Raw genomic sequence first — 16,495 nt, forward strand, 5'->3', positions numbered from 1 at the left:
AATATTAATGGAATCCTACAACTGTATATTAAATTAACTGGTTTTATTGTATGCTAATTTGAGTTTAGCTGAAGAGAGTGTACTTGATCTGCTTCCCCATTACAAGATGGCATAAACTTGAGTATCTGGTACAGTGTTTGAAACCTGTGTTTCTTTAATATGTAAGGTGTTGATTGACTCTGATTCCATGTAGTATGTGAACATAGTGAATACATTTCACAGACATTGAAATCCTTATAATACTGATGTATGTGTTAAATGTTGCATAAACATATATTAATACAGAATTAATTTATTTTGATACAGAGGATGTCCCACTTTGGTGCAGGCATTACCAGGTCCTAGTACACAAGTTACTGCTGGGAGCAACCATACAGCTATTCTCCTAATGGATGGCCAGGTTTTCACATTTGGAAGTTTCTCAGTAAGGAAATAATAATAATAACACTTACTCATGGGAATATGCTAGTATTTAAAGTTGGGTTGTTGTTTTTTTTTTTTTTCAAAACTGTTCATACTTGTTCTTACAGAACTACTTATGACTTCTGCGTGTCTTTTGTGTCTGTCATGTTTTAAAATGTCGCCTTTAATATTTTTGTGGTTATAACTTGTTCCTTGTATTTAAATGTGTAGTGCTTCACTTAGAGTAGCCACTACTTTGTGAAGGTAATTTTGTGGTAGGATACCTCTTCCAGATTACTACTTTTGTATATTGTAACTGTCAAAGTAACTTGTTAATCTTTGAGACTTCGTGTCATATACTAATTCTATATTCTCTCTATAGAAAGGTCAGCTTGGTAGACCAATTCTGGATATGCCTTACTGGAATGCAAAACCAGCCCCTATGCCTAATATAGGCTCCAAATATGGACGCAAAGCAACATGGATTGGAGCAAGTGGAGACCAGACTTTTCTCAGGATCGATGAAGCTCTCATTAATTCTCATGTGCTTGCTACATCAGAGATATTTGCAAGCCGACATATAATAGGCAAGAACTCTTCTATAATATTTAAATGCGTATGGAAGTATTAGAGGAAAAAATAGCTTCAGTCATGTGAACAGTGGAGGAGCAACAGGTCAAAAATGTGAATGGAGAGAATTAAAATATTTTGGCTGTCTAGTTGTACTGCACATGGTGATCCTAGTTCCTTTAGAAATCAGTTTTGTTAAAAATAAGAATGTAAAAATCTAAACTTTTCTTGCATTTAATTCTTACTGCGGTTTATTTTTTGCAGTAACAGTGTATCTATTCTTCCTTGTTACGTTAATGCTTGTCCTGGTTTCAGCTGGGATAGAGTTAATTTTCTTTCAAATAGTTGTTACTGTATGGTGTTTTGGCTTTAGTCTGAGAATAATGCCACATAATGAGTGGAATCTTCATGTTTTTCTGCTCTTATTGCTCCCTGATCTAGGTTTGGTACCAGCTTCAATATCAGAACCTCCTCCTTTCAAATGTCTTCTGATAAATAAAGTAGATGGCAGTTGCAAAACATTTAATGATTCTGAGCAGGAAGACCTTCAAGGTTCTGGTGTGTGTCTGGATCCTGTCTATGATGTTATTTGGAGGCAAGTGTGGATTATAGCTATTAAAGCTGTAGTATAGAAATACTATTTAAAATATTTTGGGAGGCTGGAGATCGATATGCTCATTTCCCTAGAAAATGGAGAACAATATTTAGTCTTCCATGTATCTTTTCTCACTTTTTTTTTTTTTTTTGTCTGGATGATCTGTTCAGGTAGGCCAGAAACAAGCATCTCTTGCCTGATTTTTTTTTTCTTTTTTAATTTTTTTTTTTTAATTATTTTCTTTTCCATCTCATGATGTTTGGAGAACTCCAATCTCTTCAGCTTATTTACTGTTTTCACTCTTCCCTTATTTGCTCCATACACTTAACACTTCACTGCATAATTTTCTTGCCATACCCAGCTTCCGCAGCCTTATATCTTAAATCTTCATTCTTCTGTCTGGTATTATAGGTTAAGACTTTATAGGAGAAGGGGTAGAGTAATTGTATTCTTTTCAATTATGACATTTTGGGAAGTCAACATAAAGTATTAATTTAGATGGCTTAGACTTTCAAATTCTGGTTGTAGTTATTTCATGCTCTTCGGGGTGGTTGCTTTCAGTGGAGTCTTTGAGCAGGCATAGATCAAAAGCGCTTGTTCGAAAACAGAATTGTAACATCCAATTCTTGTATAATGATTTAAAAGCTATGTTAGCCACGTATTGTGAATGAAATTTGACTTTTGTCCAAGTGCAGGTGATCGGTTATATTTAAACTGTTTGAAGACTTAGGAAAAAAAACAAAAATAATCACAGAATAAAGCAGAGAGCCAACTGTATTCATCTGAAAATTATAGTGTCATGTAGGATCAGATCCTTAATAGATCATTGTGTCTGTAGGCTGCTTACATCCTACTTTGGATACATTCATCCAGAATTCCATTCTTATGTAATAGAAAATACTAAAACGGACGAAGAGAGACATTAATGAATATGCCCTTCAGTAGTGAAGTATCTGGTATATTAATTATTCCTGGATGTTTTTATTCATGCCTTTTTAAATTCTGTTTCTCTGTGCAGAGAGACAGCATTCTTGATTGTGTAGATTTTAAAGATTTTCTTTATAACCTTCTCCAGGTAGTAGTGAAATTTGAGTGGTTAAATAATTTTGTAGGTCTGTGTGTATAAACTTGCACATTGCTAATTTATTGAAATCCTGAATAGGTTTCCTGTAATATTTTTCATTGAAACCGTTTCTTTCTCCGTTAGTTAGACCATCTTAACCCAATCTAGAAAAGCGTACCAAGTGAAAATTCTTTTTGTGCTTATTCAAAACATTCCCAGGGGTTTTGTTTCTTCGTTTTACAGTGACATCAATGACATAATTTTTTTCTTTTTTTCTTTTTCTCCATGTTAATCTATGTTAATCTTAATTTCTCCATGTTCATCTATAATACAGAAAGTCTTTGTAGTCCCTTGTTTATGCTGCCCTTTTCTATAATCCCTTGTAATCTTATGAAGTGATGTTATCCACTTAAAAAAGCCCAAACAAAATGTATTGGATTTCTCAAGCTATTTTTACTCTTATTTGAAGGTAACCATTTCGCTTTCAGTTGGCATCTTTTTCATTTTTGAGCTTACCTCCCATTATATCTAGTGCTTTGCTAGTTAATTCATGCTTCTTAATAGATTATACCATATTAATATTAGCTTTGAAAACTATATAACATTTTCAGAAATTTGTAAGCTCATAATACTCTTTGACTTGAAGTACAGTAAATGTGTTTTTGTCTTTCCATTTCCTAGTGTGTTGTGCTAGTAAAGTTTGTATGTGTTTGGTGTAATGATTTGCGTTTTACATTAAATAGCTTATAAAATTTAATTATCAGTTAGATTTTTTATTTTTTTAGTAGGTGAAAGTTTGTTTTTTTTTAACTCTGTTTTGCCTTGCTCTAGGTTTCGACCAAATGCTAGGGAACTGTGGAGTTACAATGCAGTAGTTGCGGATTCCAGACTTCCCTCAGCTCCAGACATGCAATCCCGGTGTAGTATTTTGAGTCCAGAACTTGCCCTACCAACTGGTTCTAAAGCTCTAACAACAAGATCTCATGCAGCTTTGCACATTCTAGGTATACATTTATAGTTGATGAGTCAGAAGCTTAGATGAAATAAAGAAACATTCTTTAATGTATACATGAATCCTAATCTAACAGTTTTCTGATTTTTTTTTTTTTTTTTGAGTTAAAATCTTACTTTGTAATCTTTCACCATTGCTCTTTAACACTTATGATCTGGCTGCTATGCATTATTTTTAATCAAAATGGATATCTTCTGCTATCTTAATGGTGCTAGAGGGGTTTAGAGTTCTGATGGAAGCTGTTAGAGGTCAACAAGAGACCTTCTTAGGTGATTTTTTATTTTTTTTTTTTTTTTACTGCTGAGTAAAGTCAATGCTGGTAAATTAACCTGGAGCTTCCAAGAGACAGGAAAAAAAGTGATCTTAAATAAGCTAATTTTAAAGTAAATGCAGTACCTGAAATTAGAATTTACTCTTCTTAATTTTGTATAATGGGGCATTAACATTAATATGATTTCCTTTGGTAGTCTAAAAGGCCTAACAAAACAAAAATAATCCCATGATATTAATACAAAAACTGGCCAAATGCAACATACACAGTGCTTCAAAGCACAGCTCTGGAAGTCATTTTGAGTCACTTGCTCACTGATTGTGATGAGGGATCTGTTCCTTGTGTTGCCTCCTTCAGTGTGTGTGAGATACGGGATAAATTTTAAGTTAGAATCATAGAATTCTAACTTTGGGTTTGGGTTTGGGTTCAAAGGGACCTTAAAGATCATCTAGTTCCAACCCCACCTGTTATGGGCAGGGACATTCAAATCTGCCCATAGTTGTTACAACTTCAACTCTTTTTTTGTAATATGGGAAATCTAAAAAGGAAAAAAAAAATAAGGTGTTGCTGGTAATTTATTTACCATTGTAAAAGTTGCAAAGTAGATTTAATCACATTACTTCGTTATTCTAGAAAATGAGTAATTTAAATCACAGAATCACAGAATCCCAAGGGCTGGAAGGGTCCTCAAAAGATCATCTAGTCCAACCCTCCTGCAAGAGCAGGGTAACCTAGAGTACATCACACAGGAACTTGTCCAGGCGGGCCTTGAATATCTCCAACGTAGGAGACTCCACAACCCCCCTGGGCAACCTGTTCCAGTGATCTGTCACTCTCACAGTAAAGAAATTCTTCCTGATGTTCACATGGAACCTCCTATGCTCCAGTTTACACCCATTGCCCCTTGTCCTGTCCCTGGACATCACTGGAAAAAACCTAGCTCCATCATCCTGACACTCACCCTTTACATATTTGTAAACATTGATGAGGTCACCCCTCAGTCTCCTCTTCTCCAAGCTAAAGAGACCCAGCTCCCTCAGCCTCTCCTCATAAGGGAGATATTCCATTCCCTTAATCATCTTTGTAGCTCTGCGCTGGACTCTTTCAAGCAATTCCCTGTCCTTCTTGAACTGAGGGGCCCAGAACTGGACACAATATTCCAGATGCGGCCTCACCAAGGCAGAGTAGAGGGGGAGGAGAACCTCTCTTGACCTACTAACCACACCCTTTCTAATGCACCCTAGGATGCCATTGGCCTTCTTGGCCGCAAGGGCACATTGCTGGCTCATGGTCATCCTCCTATCCACCAGGACCCCCAGGTCCCTTTCCCCTTCACTACTGTCCAGCAGGTCAGCCCCCAACCTGTACTGGTACATGGGGTTGTTCTTCCCCAGATGCAAGACTCTACAGTTGCCCTTGTTGAATTTCATCAAGTTTCTCCCTGCCCAACTCTCCAGCCTGTCCAGGTCTCGCTGAATGGCAGCACAGCCCTCTGGTGTGTCAGCCACTCCTCCCAGTTTAGTATCATCAGCAAACTTGCTGAGGGTACACTCAGTTCCCTCATCCAGGTCATTGATGAAAATATTAAACAGCACTGGTCCCAGCACCGACCCCTGAGGGACTCCACTAGTCACAGACCTCCAGCTAGATTCTGCCCCATTGACCACAACTCTCTGCCTTCTTCCTTCCAACCAGTTCTTGATCCACCTCACTACCTGATCATCAAGCCCACGCTTCCTTAGCTTATCTATGAGGATGCTGTGGGAGACAGTATCAAATGCCTTACTGAAATAAAGAAAAACCACATCTACCGCTCTACCATCATCCAACCACCTAGTTACTTGCTCATAGAAGGCTATAAGGTTGGTCAAACATGACTTCCCCTTGGTAAAGCCATGTTGGCTGCTCTTAATGACCCCCTCATCCTTGATATGTCTAGAGATGGTGTCAAGAATAAGTTGTTCCATCACCTTTCCAGGGATGGAGGTAAGGCTGACCGGTCTATAATTACCCGGGTCCTCCTTCTTGCCCTTCTTATAGACCGGCGTGACATTTGCCGTCCTCCAGTCCTCAGGCACCTCTCCTGTTTCCCACCACTTACCAAAGATGATGGAGAGTGGCCCAGCAATGACCTCTGCCAGCTCCCTCAGCACCCGCGGGTGTATTCCATCCGGACCCATCAATTTATAGATGTCCAGATTACTTAGCTGATCCCTAACGGAATCCTCATCCACCAAAGCAAACTCCTCCTTTATCCTGACTCCTTCTGGGGCTATAGGAATCTGGGTCCCCTGGGGAGAGTCTGCTGGAGTAAAGACAGAGACAAAGAAGGCATTCAGCACCTCTGCCTTCTTTATATCCTCTGTCTCCAGGGCACCCACCTCATTCAACAGTGGGCCTATACTGCTTCTTGTGTTAGTTTTATTCGCTATGTATTTGAAGAAGCCCTTTCTATTGTCCTTAACCCGACTTGCAAGATTAAGTTCCAAGGAGGCCTTAGCTGTCTTAATTGCCTCCCTACATCCTCTAACAGCTGTCCTATATTCCTCCCAAGTGGCCAGCCCCTCCTTCCATAATCCATAGATTCTTTTTTCCATGTGAGTTTGCCCAGCAGTTCCTTGTTTAACCATGCTGGTCTCCTGGCTCCCCTACTTGACTTCCTACTCACTGGGACACTCTGATCCTGAGCTTGGAAGAAGTGGTCCTTGAATGCTGACCAGCTATCTTGAGCCCCTCTACCACCTAGTACCCTTTGCCATGATACTTCCCTTAGCAATTGATTGAAGAGGCCAAAGTTTGCCCTTCGGAAATCCAGAAATGTGAAGATCAATGAAATTGATCTTCAGTAGTGAACCTTGAGATTCTACAGCAGTGACCCTTGACCTAATCGAAGCTATAATTATATTTGGTAGCGTATGTTTGGTTATTTCCATTTTGCTGATTATAATCAACAGTGAAAAATTTTGACTTCTTTTTGGTTTTGCTTTCTTTTAGGTTGTCTTGATACTTTGGCTGCTATGCAGGACTTAAAAATGGGTGTAGCAAATATGGAAGAAGAGACTCAAGCAGTAATGAAAGTTTACTCGAAAGAAGACTACAGTGTTGTTAACAGATTTGAAAGTATGTACATAGTGTAATTTCGTAGCATAAGCCAGTCAGCTTGCAGAATGAAAGACTAAGATAGATTAACTGTATTTTTGCTCTTTTTTTTTTTTTTTTTCCTGCAGGTCATGGAGGAGGCTGGGGTTATTCAGCCCACTCAGTAGAAGCTATCCGTTTCTGTGCTGATACAGATATTTTGTTAGGTGGTCTTGGTCTGTTTGGAGGTAGGGGTGAATACACCGCTAAAATAAAGGTAAGCTTTTTAGTTTGATTTTAAACAATATTATGTGTCAAAATCAAAACTTTAGAAATGCCAACTAAAACCTGATTAATCTTATTTCTTGATGAATGAATGGTTTGCTGTATATTAAAAGCACTTGTAATAGAACTAGAACACAGCTTTTCAGTGAGAAGTAATGAAACTTATGCAGGTAAGGTGGTTGAATTAGACATCTGAGAATCTTCTTGTCAAGAATTGGCCTAGTCTTCACTAAATCCTATGCCATCTTACAGGTGTCTTGAGCAGTGGGCAGTGGGCTAAAAGGTTCTGTGATCTATTTATACAAAGCTCAGAGGTCCACCTGCAAAAAATTGGTGTTGTGGGCTTCAAGTTAGAATGGCATCTGGTTCTAACTAGCATGAGGGACTGCTTCTCAAAACCAGGAAAAGAGTGCTTAACTGTAACTTCTTAGCTGGGATTATTTAACTGAGAGTGAATGGCACCAAAGATACTTAACTCTGGTTTGTGCCAAATGTAAGAATGATTAGGGCTGGAGCATGTGTGCTGACTTAAAATAAATAAACCTGACTTTGTATGAAAAACCTCACATAAACACACAGTGTGATGACAGAACTCTGGTTTCCAATAAGTAACTTCTGTTCCAGCATTTAATAAGGATTTCAGAAACTCCATTAAACATAATGTAAGGGAAGGATCCAATATCTGAGATTTATATGTGTTTTATATATTCAGAATACTTTTTTGTTGCCACTTGACATTTAGTGGGTTGTTGAGTTTTCTTTTTCTGTTTTCAGATGACTAGGTATTCAGGTTTGTTTTAGGGAAATAGATGGCATATGCTTAGCAGTCGCGTTTGCATAAGTAAGTCAACAGGAGATCCAAAATAAGTAGCTGTACTTTATTGTAGTTTAACACAGTGATTAAATATTGCAAATGAATAAGAAAATCCGAGAAACTTTACAAAAAAAACCAAACAAACCATGACTAATGTTTATATACTGAAGGTAATAAGCCTGTGAAAGCACACTAGTAATACTTTTTCAATTTGTTTCTGGTTGTTTAGGATTAGCTTATAGCCAAAATAAGAATTGCCAGTCATACTGCAGATAAGCTGTGTCTTAAATAGGTTTTTGCAGGGGAAGTCATGCGTCATGGTCCTTTTTCAAACTCCTCAAACTGTAAAAATTATTTTTGACTAAGAAACCCAAGTTCTTTTGCAAAAGGTATCATCTTTTGTCCTAGTCACCATTTATGACACTGTTGACTAGCTCTGCTAAACAGTCAAGCTCTCCTTTTCCAGAGAAGTTGAGTAGATCTTCAGTGCATTTCAGTCTGTGACAAAAGCCTGCACCTTCTGCACATCTTTGCCTTTCTTGAATGCTCTGTTTGACCTGCCTGCAAGTGGAGTTTCTCCACTTAAGAATGTATCTGGGCATAAGGTTGGGGGGTGAGGGGATGAGGGGGGAAGTTAGTGTCAGTTGCTATTTTTTGATGGTTAATGATAGTAAAAAATCCTGATTTCCGGGTGGGAATTTGTGTGAGTCACAAGTCTGTTAGTGATAGTAACTGACAATTACTTTGGGGGAGAAGGAATAGAAGTAGTCAGTTTCCAGAATGCCAGACAGGAAAAAGTGGTATTATAAGGTTTCTAACACCTAAGACATATTTTTACCTTTTCTTCTTACTCCACTAGTTGTTTGAATTGGGTCCAGATGGAGGAGACCATGAGACTGATGGAGATCTTCTTGCTGAAACAGATGTCTTAGCGTATGATTGTGCTGCTAGGTAAGATGTTTTCCTTACCTGTGGCTACCTACTTCTTGATCTTTATTTTTACTCTATTTATGCACATTTTAAAATCACTTTAAATATCAGAGATGATCTATATCATTAGAATTTTGTAGCAGGTGATGTAAAACTTGCACACGAAGTGTACTGGGTTAAGCAGTAAAACACCAAATACCTCACCAGACCACTATGACACTAAATTAAAAGAAGGCAAAATCATTTCTCACTTGTTCTTGTATAAATCAAAGTCAAATCACGTATTCCTGTGATGAGAAGACAAGATATTGCAGCAGATCTTTTGAATGCTTCTATCAAAAAAATGCCTTCAAGAATAAATGGGTTCATGAAACAGTTCATCATTAAACTTACTGCAGTATGAAATTATCATAACCAAAAGAAGAGTTATTGTGCTTCAGCTCGTTAGAATACAAACAGTTACTGTTTGAAAGATTTTGTGCTTAAGGATGGGATTAGCCACGTTCAGCTGCTTTTTCATTCCCTGTTGTGAAATAATTTAACATTCACATCATCCATGACTACTTCTTTTAGGTTTAATTCTTATGTATCAATACTCCTAAATATATACTTTCTTAAATATTCATGTGTAATTCCTAAGAATTCACATATATGCTCTTGTCATTTACAAAAACTTAATGGAATTGAATTAAAATAATATAGACAATATTTTATAATTAATATTTTATTTGCAGTATCATGTATTAAATGTAATTATGCTTGTGTGTGTTAATTTAACTAAATCTTTCTTTAGTCTGTTTGGTATTTGATATCTGATTGTTTCAAAATGCAAGGTCAAGCTAGACTTAGGCATTTGTAGGTCCTTCTGATTTATTTTTTTAATTATTAAAGTATTTTTCAATGAAATATTTTTACTTTCTGAATATTAATTGATAATTGACATTACTAAATTCCATTAATTCTCAATTTATTTTTAGAAGCAGGGTGGAATTCATTAAAAATTAATTTGAAAACTAATTCATGTGTATCTTTTTCAAAATCTCTTTATCCCAGAGAGAAGTATGCAATGATGTTTGATGAACCGGTACTCCTACAAGCTGGCTGGTGGTATGTTGCCTGGGCAAGAGTGTCAGGACCCAGCAGTGACTGTGGATCTCATGGACAGGCCTCTATTACTACAGATGATGGGTATATTTTTTTTATTTTTTTTATTTTTTTTTTAATACAAAAGGAGGTATCTAATATAACTGGACTAATAATTGGATTATTTCTCTTTCAGTGTTGTATTTCAGTTTAAAAGTTCCAAGAAATCAAATAATGGTACAGATGTTAATGCAGGGCAGATCCCACAGTTACTATACAGGTAACATTTGGATATCTATTTAGAACAATTTATTGGCATGTTTTTTTAAATAGAAGCCTAGTTAAAGTAAGTGTATGTTTCATGAAATTATTACTGTATTAGGCTAAGGAAATCAGTATCTGAAAATTTTTGAGGAAAATTTAGTCTCTTTGAGAAATGTAATAAACCAATTATAACAACATTTATTTCTTTGCAGTTTTTCTTGCAGCCATTTTTCATATATTATGTTCTGAGACTTTCATTTAGTTCTGTAAAGCCTCATGGTTTCACCTAATATGGTTCATTTTTTTACTAGTTAGGAAGTACTCTATTTAGTAGGCCTTAGTTAGGAGCAGTATACTGTCAAACAGATGAACTTAATGAGCACCAGCCCTCAATCCTGCAAAAAAAAGATCCAAAGAAGCAAAGGAACATCTAATTGTCCTTTACAATAAGTTACCATAAACTTACTATTCTCATGCTAAACGTTATGTAGTTCTGTTTTCGAAAGCCAGAGCTCTTTTGCTGTATTGCTGGTATAGTTTTCAGACTTCCTCAGATATATACAAACCCTAATTTTATATTTTATGCATGTATATATATGTGTATATATATATATGTATATATACACACATATGTAGCCATCTGCTCCCACATTAATTCTGAAGCTTGGAATTTCTTCATGGCAGTTCTTTTGCTATGTCTTTTGTAAGCATGTCCTTTTCAGAGTCTCTTATCAGAGCAGCTTGCTTTGCTGATAAGCTTTGTGTCCATAGACCTCTATCTCTCCAGAGCAAAGCTTCATTTTGACTGATGCATAACCTATTATCGTTTGAGTGATTTCCATGGATAGATGGCAGTAGGTGCCTCTGAAGGAAGGATATGGCTGAAGAGCCATGAGTGGCACAAAAGGAGAAGTGCTGTAGTAATAAGTGCTGTCTGTATTTTTTTATATCTCCATATATATTTTACCTCCACAAAACTACTGTTCTTTAAGGAATAATGCTTCTAGTCTTAAAAATGTCATCTTATTCCAAGTAAATACCTGTAATAATTTCATGTGTTATTAAATCTGAACTTTATTATTGGTTGTCATAATCCTGCCAATTGAACAAAATTTTAGATATTTCATTACTGTTCTAGAACAATTAGGAACTGGAAGAAGTTATGCTGAAATTGAATATTTTTTTGTTAAAGTTTTTAAAGTTTCTTCCACTTCTGTTCCACTTGAACAATACAAACAGTAAGAACTGTTAAAAGTAAAAAGTGCAGACTTCCAAGTGAGTTCTTTAAATTGTTCTTCCAGGTTGCCAACAAGTGATGGCAGTGCATCTAAAGGAAAACAGCAAACCAGTGAACCTGTGCATATTTTAAAGAGATCTTTTGCAAGAACTGTCTCAGTGGTGAGTATTATGAAAAATCTGTGTTCCCTGCAAGTTCATTCATACTTGGAAAACAGGAAGATATAAATGTGGAAATAACGATATTTTTGTGTCTGCTTTATCAGGCAGAAGTTAGTTAAACTGAAATATATATGTATCTTATGTCTCAATTTTATGTATTTATCTTATTTTAACTTTTCCTGAATATTTCAGATGTTAAGCTTTGTATTGACCTGAGGGTAAGAGCCTAGAAATATATTTGTTTTACAAGGTTGAGCCTACTTAGATTTGGGGGTTCATACTTGCTGGTTGTAGTCAGTATGCAAGCCTTACTCCCTGCCAGTCAATTAATATTAGCATGGTTTTTTGAGTTTTGAGGGAGCTTTACTATATGCTGTCTTCCATGGCTTTTAAATTACTGTCACTGGTGAGATTTGTCTTCCTCTTGGATGCATTCCAGTGTACGCTGAGGATCAGATAGCATTCAATTTAACTTCCATATGCTGAGGAAAAGAGTATTATTAATAGGCCCGGTGAACTGCAACTATTAATAGAAGATAATCTGCAGTTCCTCGCATACAAGGAGGTTAGTCAAATTGTGAGAAATACTGCATTAATTGAAATGCAGTATTAGTGTGCAGGACAAGGCAAATTCAATCATCGTGGTTTTTTAAAGTATGGTCCCTTCCTTATGTGTTACAAGCAATGATTTTTTTCCAGTTCCGTCCTGGTTTATATTTTATACTGTATTACAGTACTGTCAGTATTCTCCACAGATAGTTACATTGAATTTACTGCTTCCATATGGCCACACACAGTCCAATTTTCTTAGCCCCCTTGCTTTCATTTATGTATTCTCCTTTTCTTCCGTATTTTCTAATTATCAGAATTACCTTCTGTTCAGGTTTCTTTTACAAATATATTATCTACATCATTTTAGTAATGATTTTATTGGCATAATAATAGCTACTCTTAATATATGTTTGCTTAAAAAAATGCACTAAGCTATGAACTCTTTACTACTTTTAATTCTTTGTATTGCATCCTTCCTCTTTGCTGCTGTTATCCCTCATGATCTGACTTGGGATAAGAGGAGAGTTTTGGCTTTCTGAAACATTATTTTATAATTAACTTTTGAACAATTAACTTGATTGTTGCAGCTTGAAGGTATACCTGCAGCTTGAAAGCATTCAATACCACATACTTGTAGTTTGCCTTCTGAGGTACAACTTTATGAAACTATCAACCATACTTAATAATACTAGAAAACAATTTTTGGAAGAACAAAACTTTTTAAGTCCTTGAGTTTTTGTGGACTATCATGTGCTTCTGTTGAACTTTCAAGTACTGTAAATGTGATATAGTTCCCATCACCCTGCAAATGCTAACTGTTCAAAGACAAAGAGGCGGGCCTGATAAGTCTTTGCTGTTATGACAAAAATATATTCTGTTAAAAGTGAGTATTACACTAGTCATATGTAGACGAAGCAAGTAAAATGTATTGAAAAATCTAGATCTTAAATAACTGGGAGACTTCCACACACAAATAACATACGTTATTTGTACATATATGATATATATACATACATATATGATATAAATTGCTTTTAGTATGCTATTACAGTACAGTCTTCCCTTCATTCTCAGTGCTCTTTATTCTCAAGCAGATAGGATTTGTGTGTTGTACGGTAGATGTGTAGAGACATAAATATGTTTTCATAATAAACATGGCTATAAATGCCATTTGCTTCTCATCTTACACTGATGCTGAAAGTTCAGTTTTTGTTTTTAACACAAAATCTGTCTTTTCTATTTTTCATAACCTGAATAGGAATGTTTTGAATCTTTATTGAGCATTCTTCACTGGAGCTGGACAACACTGGTGCTGGGAGTTGAAGAACTTCGGGGACTTAAAGGATTCCAATACACTGCTACTCTTTTGGATTTAGAAAGGTTGCGTTTTGTGGGCACTTGCTGCCTGAGATTGCTGAGGGTCTACACCTGTGAAATATATCCAATATCAGGTATTCATTAAACCAGAACATCGTCTTAATTTGCTTGTTTCATATTTATCAGCAAATAATCTACAGAAGGTTCAAAATGTGATCTAAGTATTCATGTACAGTATGCTATCAGATGAAATTGCCTGTACAGATGGTTTTATTGGAACGATTAAGAGGCTTGCTGTCAGAAATGGGACACTTGCAATAATCTGCATAATTAAGCGTCCAACACCAGATGTTTACACTAACTTTTGTATGTTTAAAAGTTAATTTCTTTTTTGGCTTGACAGTTGAGGTTTTTTGGAGTATTTGGGGCTTTGGTTTTTTTTAGTGGTTTTTTGTTTGTTTGGTTTTGTACATACTAGTTGCTTTGCTGGTGAGCACAATTTAAATTTGAGGACAGTATCTGGTTTTCATGCCTGTAGGTTAGCAGTGCTTATGTAAGACCAAGTGGGATGGGGCTTTGAGCAGCCTGGCCTAGAGGAAGGTATCCCTGCCTGTGGGACACCGGTCTGTGATTCTGAAAGTCTGAAAAACTGGAAGTTTCTGATATTCAGGTTTCTGTGATGTAGTTTAACACCCTTCATTGTTTTCCTTCTGAAATTAGTTTCCCTGAATATAGCTTTATCAGCATTGCTAAATTCTGGTTGGTTTATCCGCATGTAAAATGTGCATTTTAGTATGAAAATTTTTTGTTTATTTTGCATCTAATGCTCCTCTTCATCTAACCTTCTAGCTACAGCTAAGGCAGTGGTAGAAGAAACGAGCAAATTAGCAGATTGCATTGGAAAAACAAGGACCTTGCTGAGAAAAATTTTATCTGAAGGAGTTGATCATTGCATGGTGAAGCTGGACAATGATCCACAAGGATACCTCAGTCAGCCTCTCACTCTTTTAGAAGCTGTTCTTCAAGAATGTCATAACACATTCACAGCTTGTTTTCACTCATTTTACCCAACACCAGCTCTCCAGTGGGCATGTCTTTGTGACTTGTTGAATTGTTTGGACCAGGTACATTAAAATGGCATAAATAAATGCTACAGCTCAGCTTTCCCTTTAGTACAAAGAGAAGCCAAGCGGTATTTAAAGCCTTTTTGGGTGTTTATTCTAGTTTGCAGTTCAAATTCTGTTGTGTACAAGTTCAATAGGAGCTTAGGAGCTTCTGTCTCCATTAGCAGTAAAATTCTCTCTGGGACACTGAAGAAAATTTGTGGTGCTGGTAACTGTTTGCACCTGCTTTTTCGGTGTTGAGACCATGCCTTGTATGTGATTACCGTTGCTGGATGTTGCTTAGGAGCATACATGTGACCTTTTTTGTACGCATTACTAATAGTTGAATAATTTCTCATTATTAAATGTTAACAATAGTGTTCTCATCCAGCAAGGTATATGAGAAGCTGGCAATATTATTCTACAATCAACAACTTTTTTTTTTTTAAGTGTCTTGCTTACTGTGAATGGACAATCGCCATTCAAACAGTGTAGTTGCTTGCTTGCATTGATTCAAGTGAGATGTAAACAATTTCCTTTTGAATTTGTATGGAAATTCATTTAGCATATAAAAATTCAATGAAGAATCAGTTCTTTAATATATTCTAATTAAAGCATTTATAATACATGCTTTGTATACAAAGGGTTTCATAATTTCAGAAGTAATTTTTAATTGGTTGTTTATTTTAAAACATGTCAACCAACAAATTTTAATTACTCCAATTTGAAAGATCTCAGTGGAAGCTCATGAGAGAAGATAATGTAAAATTAACAGGAAAGCTATAAGTATATGAAATGCTTTCTCTAAATTGTTCTTGTGATAGAACTGGAAAGTTCATTTTCAAAAGTAGCTTCTTCATTTACTTGGAATACAATGGTACCATTCTGTTAATTTCTGTTTAAATTTTTAGGACATCCAGGAAGCAAACTTCAAAACCTCCAATAGCCGGCTTCTTGCTGCAGTTATGTCTGCTCTCTGCCATACTTCAGTAAAACTGACCTCTATCTTCCCAATTGCTTATGATGGAGAAGCATTGCTGCGATCAATGGTTAAACAAGTCAGCACTGAGAATGACTCTGCTCTGGCCCATCGTTTTCCTCTTTTGGTTGCCCACATGGAAAAACTTAGTCAGGTTAGGATATATTCTAAAAATTTAATGACTTGTTTTACTTTGCAACAAAACCCAGTTATGTAAGTTGAAGTTTTAGCTTTATAAGGATGTAGCTGAATTTGTCTGAGCTTTTTTTTTTCCAAAAAAAACCCTGTTTTAGAAACCTGTTATTTTGTCCAAATTTCATCTTTTGGAAGTATTCCAATTATTTCTTGTTTGAAGAATGTCTGAGCAATATTAAATTGGTAACGATACAGTTTGGAGTTGTTTTCCATTGCATAGCGTTTTCTGCAACAATTTTTAGCTCTTTTCATAATCACAAGAATTAACATATGGGTAGATTCAGTGTTTTTAGGAAGAGTTAACACAGCTTTGGTAATAGAGTCATGTCTCAAATTGGATTTTTTAAAGGAGTCAGCAAGCAGGTAGACAAAAGAAGACCAGTTCATATAGTTCTAGCAAAGGTTGTTAAACCTTTGGGCTCCCAAGTGTCATAGTATTGCAGTTCTGTTATTTCAGAGTAGATTTACAGGAATAAAAGGGTAAAGATGATAATCAAAGATATGGGACTACTAAATAGTATTCTTTACTTTGGAAGACAAGAGGGGTAAGATCTTACAAAATTACTAGTTATCTATGAAATGTA

The 16,495-nt window shown here is 36.1% G+C and overlaps 1 protein-coding gene across 1 annotated transcript in view; it reads left to right on the plus strand.

The window, feature by feature from the left end:
* Positions 1-16,495, plus strand: part of MYCBP2 (MYC binding protein 2) — a 182,462-nt gene that overhangs the window by 79,107 nt on the left and 86,860 nt on the right. The window contains exons 21-33 of the mRNA XM_061445258.1: positions 307-424; positions 785-989; positions 1,414-1,567; positions 3,462-3,634; positions 6,908-7,033; positions 7,141-7,268; positions 8,950-9,041; positions 10,074-10,208; positions 10,300-10,383; positions 11,669-11,765; positions 13,576-13,768; positions 14,484-14,758; positions 15,649-15,870. Coding sequence (XP_061301242.1) covers positions 307-424; positions 785-989; positions 1,414-1,567; positions 3,462-3,634; positions 6,908-7,033; positions 7,141-7,268; positions 8,950-9,041; positions 10,074-10,208; positions 10,300-10,383; positions 11,669-11,765; positions 13,576-13,768; positions 14,484-14,758; positions 15,649-15,870 — 2,002 coding nt within the window. The remainder of the gene's footprint in view (positions 1-306; positions 425-784; positions 990-1,413; positions 1,568-3,461; positions 3,635-6,907; positions 7,034-7,140; positions 7,269-8,949; positions 9,042-10,073; positions 10,209-10,299; positions 10,384-11,668; positions 11,766-13,575; positions 13,769-14,483; positions 14,759-15,648; positions 15,871-16,495) is intronic.

The sequence above is a fragment of the Pezoporus flaviventris genome, unplaced genomic scaffold, assembly GCF_033815535.1.
Source record: "Pezoporus flaviventris isolate CSIRO_AGI_PZ_B2104156 unplaced genomic scaffold, CSIRO_AGI_Pfla_v1 ptg000003l, whole genome shotgun sequence".
Classification (NCBI taxonomy): Eukaryota; Metazoa; Chordata; class Aves; order Psittaciformes; family Psittacidae; genus Pezoporus; species Pezoporus flaviventris.